The sequence below is a fragment of the Genypterus blacodes genome, unplaced genomic scaffold (genome assembly GCF_046128005.1).
Source record: "Genypterus blacodes isolate CSIRO-AG114 ecotype Tasmania unplaced genomic scaffold, CSIRO-AGI_Gbla_v1 ptg000044l_1, whole genome shotgun sequence".
In the NCBI taxonomy this organism is placed as follows: Eukaryota; Metazoa; Chordata; class Actinopteri; order Ophidiiformes; family Ophidiidae; genus Genypterus; species Genypterus blacodes.
The window spans coordinates 8,266,339-8,278,802 of NW_027466857.1; the positions used below are offsets into that span (position 1 = coordinate 8,266,339).

Here is a 12,464-nt window from a genome sequence, read left to right on the forward strand (position 1 = left end):
GTTATCTTTATCAGACCAGATTAGATTATATATATTTCGAAAATATCACTCAGGCAAAATTTGGGTCACACTCATTCAAGCGACCAATCGGATGAAGGCAGGCGGTTTAAAAAGGACCCGCGAAGGTTGTAAATTAGCCTCACATCAAAACAGTGTTGTGGCGTTAAACCGAACGAGCAGCAGATAGAAGCGTTTCACACTGAACAGGTAAAAGATAATTTGTTTTAAAGATATTACTGTTTCTAATTCTTAATGCCAGTGACTTCGTGGTCCATATCCACTCAACGCGAACTAAAACGAAGGGCTATAAAGCTGCGTTAGCTGAGGAAAAGTTCAAATGTGTTCGCGTAACAGTAACAACAAAGTCAACCGACGTCATCTTTACCTTTTTAAACATTTATGTGCTTTATGTCAATTGTAACGACAAACCTGGTTGTCTTAATGTCTGTGTTCGTCAAAACAACTTTATCAAAACTTTGTCGAACGACGTAGCTTGAGCATGTTGCTGGGCAGCGTGACGTAATGTGAACATTTGTATGATCAAAGCTAGTGGAAAAAACGGCTCCTTTCCTTTGGGGAATCTCATTAATTAATGTTAAAACTTAAATGTTACTCTTGAGCTTCAGTAAATGTATCATGAAAATGTAGATCCATTTGTCAAGCTTTAGGCCTAATGTCTCGTGGCTATTTTCATTGGAAAAGATGAGCTTGAAGTATTTTGTGTGGAGTTATTTATCTAAATGTTTGTAATATCAGATGTCCAATGTGTTTTTCAGGTACAATGGCAAACATTGTGGAGCAGGAGAATGCATTCCTCCATGTTCCAGCTTTGAAGATGCGACACCGTCTTCAGTCTGCTCCAGGTTTGTCAAAGTTAATTGGCTCCCTTCAGTTGTCCGCTAATGACATTTGGGTCTGTTGGGCAGAAAAACAACTTTTCAAACTGTAAAATACTTCACATCTCTTATGACTGCTGAATCAATTATTTACTAAACCTTTGGTATTGCAGGATGTGGTTTGAGTACACCCCATAATTTAGTTATATTTTTTTCCCCAGAGAAACTGATGAAAACACCGGCCAAGAAATTACACACTCCTCTGCCATCTGGGCGTAAGGCTTTGGCCAACGTCAACAAAATGATCTCAACTCCTGCTGTAAATGCACAAGAGAAGAAGCTCCACAAACCACAGGTAACATGTGTATTGATATCAGAAAGGTGGGAGTTGAGCTGCAATCCTCAATTTATTTTTATTAAAACAATGTGTTTTCCACAGGAGAGTAAAGTCAAGCCTGTCCCTCAGATTAAAGTGGAGGAATACCCCGAAATTGAGTCATTCCACCCTTATGACCCGCTAGGTAACTGTCAAACCAGCTTATCCTTTCTCTTTATTTACATTGAAACTTAGGAAATCATGTGTCAAAAACGTATTTCTCTGGATTCTGTACATACTGTATGTAAATGTCATAATTGTGCACAATGAGGCTTTCTTATTGGCTGCTCTGTAACATCTCTTATGGGTTTTGACCTCTTTCTAGAGTTTGAGAAGTACAGCATACCTGAAGATCTGATTCTTCTCGGCAACCTTGCCCTCCCTGGACTAGCTTGTTTGCCACCATCTCCTCAGATCTACGAGGAAGAAAAATACATGCCGTTCACAGTCCTGTCGCCCATGAAGATGCCAAGATTTTCAGGTATATCATCATCATCATTTTCTATCGGTATCATGTGGCAAAGATTTGATGCATCATGAAACTATTTTAATCACTTTTCTTTTAAGCCTGTTCAGAGCTGGATGACTTTCTCCAAACTATTGATGAGCTGGCGATGGAACTCCCTCCAGAATCTGATCTGGACTGAATGCTCTTGCACAGCAGCTTATTAAAAGTGAAACTGTTCTGTTATGACCCTTGACTCCAAGGACTCTTCAGCGTTGCCACACACGGCTCTGTGAACGCCCTTAACCCCATTTGCTTTATTCCCCCGAGAAACCAAAACTTAACTGCCAAAACATCACTTGCTACTTAAATGTTTTATGCATGTTTATTTTATTGCTTTGTTTTACTGAAATAAAGTGTTAATAATTCAAACACTGATCTCCGTGTGTGTTGGCCCCTACAGGCTGGTGTTCATTAGTCATTTCACCAAAGCTGTGTAGGAATGTACTGTACTTCCTGCTTTAAGGTCCTTCAGTCAGTGGTCACATGTGAGGGTTTCTTTCTATTGGTGGTGCCCGAGATTACAATGAACTTTGTCTCAGTTCCTCTTGAAGGGAAATCTGCGGAATCTAAACTACCCCTGGGACCAAAAGTGTAGACATTTATGGACAAACGATTGAACCAAGAAGCGTCTAATGTAACGTAGTTGTGGCGCGGAGTGAAATCTGGTGATCGACACAACGAAAAGTGGAATCCTACACCAATCTAGCGGACAGGTGAGCAACTGAACCGCAACCTGACACGGGTGGCTGCTAATCTAGTTACTATTAAGTTGTTAAACTACGATTGCGAAATGACGGCTTGAAAGGAACCGGTTTGAGTTTGTTGTGTTGGAAAATAAGGAACTTTCTGAAGCTGAAAACGCTTCGGGCACATTTAGTTACATTCGTTTTAAAACTCTTAATTCTCCTCCCACCACACAGGTAGCGAGTCTAATGGAGCAGAGGCGAACTTTTCCTTGTTTATAAGTCGACATTGATATCCTCTGGCGTGTTTTAAAAATAAATTTGGCATTGTCCTTACGGCTGCATGTCTGCGAGCGGCGATCGGACGTCAGATGATGCTGGATACGACCCAGCTGTCAGCAGTCCCGCCACCCACGGCAGAGCGTCGGGACAGGGCGCTGTTGTGGAGAGACGGTCCAGTTATGGCGTGCAGGTTTTGCCCTTTGCTGTCCCGCGTAGGTCGAGATTTCAGAGGCAGCAACAAGTCTCGGATCAAACCGGGTCAGATGTGTCCCAGCAGCGAGAGGCTTCCCAACGAGGCTCTCTCACCCCCGCCATGCGTAGAACCTATCTGAAGGAGTTACTGTTGAACAACTCTAGAAACAGCGGGTTCGGCGGGCTGTCCGCGTTCACGCTCAGTACGTATTCACAGGGATCGGGTACAGACTGGGCTTTGTACCCGATGGAGCACGCGTGGATGCTGTCAGCAGTGGAAGGGAATTATGAGACCATTCTGGATTTTATCTCCGTGGATCCTCATCTGTTGACCAGGAGGGACTTCATCAGCGGGTATTCGGTCCTGCACTGGTTAGCCAAGAGGGGACAAGATGAGATTTTGGTGAAAGTTTTGCGGTACGCTGAAAGCGAGGGGCTGTGTGTGAACATAAACCTGCGGGGGAGCGGAGGACTCACCCCGCTGCACGTAGCCACCATGCACGGCCAGTACATGGTCATCAAACTTCTAGTTGGTGCTTTCGGGGCGAACGTCGATGCGATGGACTACAATGGGAAGAGGCCGTGGCAGTATCTGAAGGGAAACGCCCCGCCGGAGATGAAGGAGCTGCTCGGCACCTGGGATGATGAGCACAACACCGGGTGGGAGCAGAATGTCAACAACAACAGCGCCGGAGCGGTGAACTGTGTCTCCGATGAGGGAGAGGAGGGTGAGCGGAAGGAAGAGGACAGCTTTGTTCGGACTAAAAGAAGTGGCAGCTGGCGTTTCGGCTCTTTCAGAAAACTCATACCATCGTTTCCTTTTTTTGGACATAAGAGCTGAAATTGGGTCAAGTCTTGTATTTTGCCATTTTGAATATCGGCATTCAACAGGTAACACTTGATAAAGGCAGTTTCTTGTGCTTGTTTACTCCATTTCTAAGCTGACATTGGCACCCCAACCCCCCAAGCACTTTTAATTAACTACCCAGCCTTGTACATTACTGAACTGTGTCAACAACCCGGATGAGTAATAAATTGCTTGCTGACGTGGCTACGTTTTCCCTTTTGGCACCATAAGTAAACATTTCCTGGCTTGTTAAGCTTTTTTCAGCTTCTTGGATAGTGGTCCTTTCTACAGCAGCACACCAGTCACACTGTTCCAGCTAAAACCTAAACATAAACCACAATTATGCATGAATCATGAAGTAGTGGGTATCAGATTTCCTATTTACTTTGCTTGAATGTAAAATCTCCTCTATGTCAGCAGTGCCTCACCCCCCCTGTGAGTTTTGGTTTACCTCAGTCGGCCAGCTTAATAATTGCTCAACCAAACATTAGAAAAAGACCCATACAACTCAACGTGTGCAGTTTGAGCACCGATCTTTTATTGTCAAACATGAGCACAACCAGAATATCTGTACAAAAAGACTGCCGCTCCAGATAACATGGCTCCCTCCAAGGTCAGACCCAGCAGCTGGAGGTCTTGGCAGATGTTGGAATGGAGGAATTTTGGAGATCCAAGGATCGTCATGTTTACAGGCCCAGCTTTGTCCTTCTCCAGTGTCTCCTCTTGGAGTTGTACCTACAAGAACAAAGCAAAAATAGAGCATTTACAGGGACACTTCCAGGATCTCAACAGCTGCACTTCGAACGCAACACTTAAATAAAATGGCACGAGTTTATCAGAACCATGCAGACAAGTTTTCAGGTTTCACCATGGTAACTTTATCAATATTAAATGCTTAAGGTCGGCACATTCTCAGGGCTAAGTTTAGTCTTCAGCAAATGGAAAAACAAGTCTAGTTTCTAATCTCTGGTCTCCACCATGACGAGTGATGCTTCGGCAGCTGACAAACCATCTGCAGTTATACATCCATGTACCCAAGGTCTGGAATAACACTTACAATCTGTGCTGACTACAAGTTGCTGTTAATTTACTTGTTCTAATCTCTACGCACAAGACAGTTGGATGCATTTCTCCTACAGTCTTACAGCTGTAATGGGGTCATTTTTTACAGTAAAGCACATCAGTCATTGATGTACCAGCCTTCAGCAAATACGGAAATGTAGTCAAATTAAGGAAGTCTGCAAGGATTGATTTGAAAACATGCAAATGCTGCTGCAGTTCCCAACACAACTAACGCACCTAGAGGAAGAGGCACCTTTCAGTGGCACCAGGTTGTGATGGCAAAACATTTGAGCAGTGATCCAGCAGTTCAATACAAGGAAATACTCTAATTTACCTACTGAATCATTTTAATGAGCACATCACTCATCTAAGTCAAACTAAATGTATTGTTGCGCTAACACAGCGGTTGTTCCAGCCAAAGAGCATCCTCCTCACAAGAATGTGAGCAGGAGCAAAGTCTCTAGCAGAAGTTTGCTCTCAGCAGGATTAATGACAGCACTCCACAGAAATCGAGAGCTGCAATTGCAGACCTGCTTTGACGTGATGACCATTTAACCTCAAGAGCCCCAGCTTCGTATCTCCATTAGTCACTGTAAGGGCTCATATTTCAATATGGAGAGGAAGATCTAAGGGTTTCACTGGCATGATTTCACGGGTTATTACATTTCTAAAGGACTCCATCAATAGCACTGACTTTTCTGTTGTCTTGATCTTAAAGTGGTACGGCCATGTTAAACATGGGGTCAGAAGAGTCCAGAGTTCAAAGCAATGTCTTCAATAATCTGAATTTGTCTGACAAGTTTAACAAATGTGCATTATTAAACCACCTATGATATCAAAATGACTTGCTTCCTGACAACTATGCTTACAGATGTCTACACATTTTAACATTGGACATTAATTTAACCTATTTTGATTATATTCTCCACCATTTCTTCCATAACATGCCCATCGGCGTATCCGAAACCCCGTTGTATCGCTTAACAACCGCATGCATGTAGTTACAGCGCCGCATCAGAGCATCAACACACCTGATCTTGTTGCCGGTTTTCATTCTGATCCACTGGGGAATGGGTCTGTTCTGTTTCTGCTTCTTCGCGAGGAAGCGCTTGATCCTGAAAGTCTTGTGGGACGACTGAGAAAAGACAAACAACGTGTTAGCCCTTTAGAACAAGTATATTCATTCAAATGACGTTCAACAGTCCGAACAAGCTAGGGCTAAGCGTGGGCCGTACGGCTATGCGAGCCAGCGCCATAAAACACTTTTTATGATTAAATAACAAACTTATCAGACTATATTTAACCTTATTTAATACCGCTGACATGTTAACTAATCAATTCTAGTGTCGGCGTAGGTCTAAAGTGGTTAATAACGCGGATGTTTAAGGATTTTGTATTTACCATTTTGTCCACAGTCCTTTCCCCACTATGGCGGTGGTAGAAGAGAAAGAAGGAAGGGAAGCGGAAGTGATGAAGGGCGCTTTTAACCAATAAGCGTTGACTTATGGAATCCTGTATTCTGCTCACAGCGACACCCTGAGGACGTTTACTTCAGTTACGTTCTTCCCTCATTTTGTTGGGGGATGTGTTCAAAAGTGGACGATTGCAATAATGGAAGAGCCATATTTATTATTTTATTTCGACATTAATCAGTTTTCATGTCATATATTATTCAACATTTTAGCTATATTTCTGTTTCGCGAGCTGAAATCTTAATTTAATTTAAAAATATTTTTACTATTAAGATACACTCAAGTTTCACTTAGGAAGGAAATAAAGATGAAGCGATAAGTTTTTTACAATATGAATCTCACAATTTATGGAGCAAAATTCTTCTCCAATTTGTAATTTCAATTTGAGTTTGCAAGCAGGCGACCTCAAACACCTTAAACTTCCTTCTTGAAAAATATAAACGCTTCATAACTCATCATAACAACTCTTAACCAATCAAGAAAAAGGAGAAACATGTGCATTTTAATGAAGAACTTGTTTATTTCCAGCCTGGTGTGGCTGCAGTAGCATCACCAGCAGGGATATGATTTCATGCTGTATTTGAGTTTAGTGCATCAGAGACAAACATTTGAGTGGAGCAGCATTTCAGATTAGAAAAGGCAAAGGCCACAAGTTGGTCAGACTGATTAAAGCCTGCATGCATGTACGGTTGTGACACTGACACAGTCTCATCAGAAATGGCTACCTGTCCTTAGTCACTGTAACATTTCAATAACAACACATGATTTCCTGCATGTTGGGGGGGGGGGAACAAGATAAGGACAGAATACGTCCCCGGAGCACAGTGACTATTGAGTTGCAGATCATTGATATTTCTAGCTTTATCAAAACTAGAAACAACTATTAACATATGTTTGGATTAAGGAACCAATTCAGTTTCAATGATTTTAACAGAAGCTCTTGTTTACCTGTATATCCAAGACTAATAAGCTTGGCCAGGTTTGTATGTATGACTAGCAATGGAGCAAAGCAAAGCAAAATGCAGATGATCCAGGTGTTATCCTTCATATAAAGGAAACTATACTGAAATAAGGTCACTTTATTTTCATGAGGTCCCAACAAAGCTTTGGCTTCACCTAATGCACCCTACAGCCAAACCTTTTACGAGATTTACAAAGGTTCCGCTTCTTTTTTTTTTCCCGGTAAACAATACTAAAGAGGGTCGCGTTCAGGCGCCGAGACACTCCACTCTCACATTTCTGCCTCTGACTTGAGTTTGGAGAGCCGGATGCAGCCCTGTTTTGATCAGCAGTGCATGTGGCCCTTTGTCGCCTCATGGCTGCTCTGAGCCTCGCAGGCCTGTCTCCTCTCTCCTTTGCCTAGCTGGACATGCCGTAAGTATAAATCTGCTCAGTCGTTCCCCTTCTCGGCCACTCTCTTAGGCTCACTATCTCGCTTCCTGTCGGCGGTGCTTGTATCTTCTTCACCGCCGCCTCCTCCTCCTCCTCCCCCTCCTCCTCCTCGATTGCGGCTTCTGGCCCCGGGCTGGTACAGCTGAATTGTAGGCCGATCCTGAAAAACAAATGATGATGTTGGAATTAAAACGAAAGATCACAAACAATGACTTAAAGATTCAAAGGTTGACAGTAGTTACCTTATTGCGTAGCCTCTCCCTTTTAACATTCTCCTCTTTCTTGCTGTCTTTGGCAGGTTTCTCCGACCTCACAGTGTGAACAGCGTCCGCCGCGCTCTCTCCTTTCTTCTTCTCCGAAACGCGCTCCCTGTCTTTCCTCCCCTCTTCCTCCCTCTTTCTGAAGGTGTTCTCGCCATCCTGTCGTTCTCTCCTCCTCCGGCGTTCCTCGTCCTGTCGCCTGATGCGCTCCCTCTCCTTCTGCCGCCGCTCCTTGTCCCTGTCTCGGTCGGGGTCACGCTCTCTGTACTCCTTCCGCCCGTCTTCGTCTCCTCTGCATGCAAATCACAAACTTAGCTTGAGAATCCTGCTCAAAGTATTCCCTGTCTGTTTGATGAATGGAAAAGGAACAATGTGTTGACTCACTTTCGCCCCCGATCCTCTTTATTTTCAACATTTTGACGTTTCTTCAGATCAACGCTCCCCATGGATCGGTCGTCTTTATTTGGTTTCTCTGGTTTCTTGGCCTTTTCCTTAGGTTTCTCAGAGTCGCCATCCTCTCCCCTGTCTGGCTTCTTCAGGAGCTACACAGTGGAAAATAAGGCACACATTGGCATGATTGGAAATGTCTTTATCTACGTACATTTCATTTTGTGGATCCCTAATAAAATACCCCACTCACCTTGATTTTTGGTTCTTCTTTCACTTGGTCCTTCTCAAGTGGTTTGTCTAGTTTCTTCATCTTCTCGGCGTCTTTGCGCTTACGTCGCTCCTCCTCCCTCCACTTACGACGCTCTTCGTCACGCACGCGCTTGCGTTCAAGCTCCCTCCTTCTTCTCTCTTCTTTCTTTTCCTCCCTGATTCTCTGTGCGGGTTGGAAGAAATAAGACGGAGACGGTTATCAATCATGCAAACTGTCAACCCTACTACACATCACTGTTGTTTTACACTTCACACATACCTGCTTATTCTTCAGGAAATCGAGCAGTGGAGTCGTCTTCTTAGCTTGATGAAGGAAAAGACCACATTTATTTTTAACAGACATAAAATGAATCAATTCCTGTATCAAATGCCCCTTTTAATGTGGTAATGACTGAATAATGACAATGAAAAAAGTCTAAGATGCATTTCTAATTGAAGGAGCTGTATACATACAAACAAGGTCCTTAGATTTTGCCTCAATCTCTTCCAACAGAGTCTCAGGTGTAGATGTAAATTTTTCATCATCGCCATTATAATACTCCAGGAACTTCTTGTAATCAGGATCTGTAAGGTAATGACATATAAATAAAGCTTAGATAAATAAATATAACTACAAATACATCTGTTTGTGGTTATACTTGAATATGTATGCTTAAAAACCTGTTACTCATCAGATTTAGTTAGTAAATGTATTTACCTTCAGTGATGGTTCCACACTTTGCATCCTTTTTCTTACTTCTTTTCTTTGCAGTCTTTTGAAAAGGCGCAAACTCCACAATGGCCGTATACTCTTGTCCTGATAACAACAATGCAGATATAAGCATTAAACCTCAGTTCATTCATTATTCATGTTTCTGTACATTTATGCTATTCAGCTATTCATACCTCTGCCGTCGATGAACACGTATCCATCAAATCGGTCCCTGAAGAGAACAATATCCTCTTGATTTTTGAAATTGATATAAGCCCTTGCGAAGAGGTGCGGGTAAAGGCTGAAAGAGCAGAAACACGAAGAGGTGAGTGAATAAGTAAAGCTATCAGAGCGCCTATAGATGGGGTTGTTTGTGATGGAAGAGGAATTAGTTGATAATGGTAGTGATAAGGATTTGCAGAGCGTATGGTAATAGGGAGGGGAAAAGCTGTTTATTAAACTGTGAAACTAATCAAAAATGGTCAGTTTCATCAGGGAGAAACATCTCCAGCACCGAATACATGGTTACTCTTTATGCATCAATTGATTTCTTCAGTTTTACAACCCAAACCTCTCTGTCAGATATTCAAATCCATGCCCACTTCAGTTCTGTATCAAATTTCAATTTTAACAACATGGTGGGATTTCCTCCAGAACCTTTGTGAGGATAAATAGCAGTTTAAGCATCTTGTAGCTTAGTCTGTTAAATCTGTCCAGTAACAGGATTTTGGTGATTTGCAAGGTGGGAATGCTGACAAGGTTAACAACTAAATAACACAAGAATGAACAGACAACAAAATAATATTTAACAGGCGTTCGAAAAGCAATTTTACAGACTACATTTCGCCATGCGGATGTTGTTGTTGTTGTTGTTGTTGTTTTTACATATAATCTACATCGCTAAAAACGTTATAAAATCCCCAAATGATTAGATTGCAAAGGATAAACCAGTTATAACTCATGAGTCCATCTGACCTGGTGTCGTTGGAGAAGAACTCCATGTAGTCCACCTCAGGGAGCGGCTGCAGCTGCTCCTCCAGCTCCTCTTTGGTTAGACTTGGTGGTAAACGTCTGATCACAATCTAACAAAACAGGTCAACAACAGGTTAACTAGTACAATTAACTGATCTGTGCATTTATAGCGTTAACTTAAGTTCATTCACTCTCTTCAAACTACTTGACACTCCACACATTACATAGCTGACGGGTTATGGAGCCATATCGTTAGCTTAGCTAGCAGGGTCTACCTTTGTCATGGCCTCTTTCTTTTCCTTCAACTTCTCCGTCTTTTCTCCATCTTCGCCCCTAATTTCCGGCCTTCTGTCCTTCGGGCGTGTGTTTTCTTTGTCTTCTTTCATATCTGAAAAGTTACTTTGTAACAAGGTGCAATTTCATCTCATGCTCAGACTTATCTTGTTTACTTTTTTTTAGCAAGTTAGCCGCTACTAGCCAAAGCGTTAACCAGACCTGACTTCCTCTATAATGGTATTAGTTGCAATTCTGTGGTTTTGCAGAGGGGTGGCGCTGTGGATCAAGATGTGTTGGTTGTCAATCCGATTTTTTATTTTTTATTTTTTATTTTGCATGTAGTTTTTGGTTTGTGTATTTCGTTTGTGGGTCAGAGTAAAGTACTGTTATTTTGAGCAATTATAATAAAAGAGTAAGAATAATAAATGGAATACTACGGTGACAACAACAACGATAATAATAATATCATCGGTAAATATGTTAATAGTTATGTACCCCCAAAAAAATGAAAAAAAACAGATTCATAAATAAATACTTATACTAGCCATTAAAGAACGTAAAAGCAAAGAAGTTATTTATGGACGAGCCATACAGTATTTTACAAAATCCCACCGGAAGTATAATTCTTTTTCCGGCTGCGTCATCAGGTCATCAGGACGGACGACATTTTGTTAGCTTCCCTAGCAAAATAAACCACTAAAGGCAGGTTGAGGGCATCTTTCACATCATCTAAGTCGCTCCTGCTGGGTTTGACTTAAAGCAGGAATCATGTGGTATGAAATCTTGCCAGGCCTCGGCATCATGACCGCGTGTTTGATTATCCCTGGCATTTGCACAACGAATATCCAGAAGTTCACACACGGCGGAAAGGTGAGCAGGGTGCTAACAAGAATGGTAACCGTGTCTGTCTGTTTGTTTTTTCTTCAATGTTACAATAATATCTCTGATTTCAACACAGGAAAAAAGAACAGCAAGGGTTCCCTGGCATTGGACCCTGATGGACAGAGACAGGCGGATATCCGGGACAGGAAAGTACTATAACTCCAAGGTGAGTGTCAGTACTGTGTCAATACTCGGGTTTGTGTTATTGTTAGTGTATATTATTTTTATTTAATGCATTAGAAATAGGTAATCGCCACCCCAAAGAGAAAGTATGTAAACTTAATTATGCAGACTGGATGTTAGGATAAGAGTATGTTCTAAAGATGCTTAAAGAAGGTATGTTTGTTGATTTATTCCCTAAATAATATATTTTCATCTTTTAGGTCAAAGCAGTGAAATCCACACCTCAAAATGCATCTTAACACACCTTGTATTATGTGTATTACGATTATTATTGTTGCTATTCCACTCCTACAGGGTGAGCCAGAGTAGGAAGGTCCAGGTCTCATGTTTCCCTTTTCTCCTCTTTTGGTCCCTTAGAAACAGAATTTAATATTGATGAATACAAGGTGATGGGCTTTGGGCTGCAGGAAAAATTAACTTGGCTTGGAGAGTGACTGTAAATGTTTTGAAATGAGTTTAAATACGACTGAAGTAGAGACATGAGCAGAGTGTGGGAAGGAGAAGTCACTCTGATGACACCCCGAATGATAATTCTCCTTCTTCCAACAGGGGCTTGAGAACATCAACTGAGGACATGAAACCAGGAGATACTGAAAACAACGTACTTTGTTCTACATTAAAATAATTATATCTATGACTTGTTTGTCTTTTCATTTAGTTCATGCAGTGCTATTTTCCATTTTATCCTTTGCACTCCTCTGTAAACTTTATAAAGATGCTGAAATTCCACCACCAGCAGGAAAGAGATGCGTTAGAAATAGAAGGCTTTGAACCTCCTTATAGTTTGGTATTACATGTGCAGAAAATGTAGATCTGCATTACAATCAAGTCATAATCTTGGCTGGTTGATTGGGGGGAATTATCGTCCTCTCTGCTCTAGACCAATTGCA

The 12,464-nt window shown here is 41.9% G+C and overlaps 5 protein-coding genes, 1 long non-coding RNA gene and 1 other non-coding gene across 8 annotated transcripts; 3 read left to right on the forward strand and 4 right to left on the reverse strand.

The window, feature by feature from the left end:
- Positions 1–154: 154 nt before the first annotated feature.
- Positions 155–2,070, forward strand: pttg1 (PTTG1 regulator of sister chromatid separation, securin). The gene is made up of 6 exons (XM_076149058.1): positions 155–207; positions 777–863; positions 1,058–1,191; positions 1,276–1,357; positions 1,538–1,693; positions 1,780–2,070. The coding sequence occupies exons 2-6, from the start codon at positions 782–784 to the stop codon at positions 1,857–1,859; spliced, it is 534 nt and encodes a 177-aa protein (XP_076005173.1). The 5' UTR covers positions 155–207; positions 777–781; the 3' UTR covers positions 1,860–2,070.
- On the reverse strand, positions 794–2,842 carry LOC142999468 (uncharacterized). The gene is made up of 3 exons (XR_012963316.1): positions 2,741–2,842; positions 1,559–1,628; positions 794–915 (listed from the first exon to the last, which is right to left on the reverse strand). It is a non-coding gene; the product is annotated as an uncharacterized LOC142999468 (long non-coding RNA).
- sowahd (sosondowah ankyrin repeat domain family d) lies at positions 2,190–4,449 on the forward strand. Its single transcript, XM_076149057.1, has 2 exons — positions 2,190–2,433; positions 2,641–4,449. Exon 2 carries the CDS (start codon positions 2,747–2,749, stop codon positions 3,716–3,718), a length of 972 nt encoding a protein of 323 aa, XP_076005172.1. The 5' UTR covers positions 2,190–2,433; positions 2,641–2,746; the 3' UTR covers positions 3,719–4,449.
- rpl39 (ribosomal protein L39) lies at positions 4,241–6,274 on the reverse strand. The gene is made up of 3 exons (XM_076149059.1): positions 6,188–6,274; positions 5,818–5,921; positions 4,241–4,459 (listed from the first exon to the last, which is right to left on the reverse strand). Exons 1-3 carry the CDS (start codon positions 6,188–6,190, stop codon positions 4,411–4,413), a joined length of 156 nt encoding a protein of 51 aa, XP_076005174.1. The 5' UTR covers positions 6,191–6,274; the 3' UTR covers positions 4,241–4,410.
- Positions 5,191–5,323, reverse strand: LOC142999977 (small nucleolar RNA SNORA69). The gene has a single exon (XR_012963572.1). It is a non-coding gene; the product is annotated as a small nucleolar RNA SNORA69 (small nucleolar RNA).
- Positions 6,275–7,034: 760 nt separating the features above from the next.
- On the reverse strand, positions 7,035–10,762 carry upf3b (UPF3B regulator of nonsense mediated mRNA decay). 2 transcript variants are annotated; one of them, XM_076149156.1, is made up of 10 exons: positions 10,509–10,762; positions 10,237–10,343; positions 9,456–9,493; positions 9,268–9,366; positions 9,024–9,134; positions 8,830–8,873; positions 8,551–8,733; positions 8,295–8,452; positions 7,893–8,202; positions 7,035–7,810 (listed from the first exon to the last, which is right to left on the reverse strand). In XM_076149156.1, the coding sequence occupies exons 1-10, from the start codon at positions 10,617–10,619 to the stop codon at positions 7,649–7,651; spliced, it is 1,323 nt and encodes a 440-aa protein (XP_076005271.1). In that variant the 5' UTR covers positions 10,620–10,762; the 3' UTR covers positions 7,035–7,648. The 2 variants fall into 2 exon arrangements, with proteins under 2 accessions (XP_076005271.1, XP_076005270.1); XM_076149155.1 differs by having other exon boundaries at positions 9,456–9,562.
- Positions 10,763–11,134: 372 nt separating this feature from the next.
- ndufa1 (NADH:ubiquinone oxidoreductase subunit A1) lies at positions 11,135–12,208 on the forward strand. The gene is made up of 3 exons (XM_076149125.1): positions 11,135–11,379; positions 11,468–11,557; positions 12,124–12,208. Exons 1-3 carry the CDS (start codon positions 11,278–11,280, stop codon positions 12,142–12,144), a joined length of 213 nt encoding a protein of 70 aa, XP_076005240.1. The 5' UTR covers positions 11,135–11,277; the 3' UTR covers positions 12,145–12,208.
- Positions 12,209–12,464: the final 256 nt, after the last annotated feature.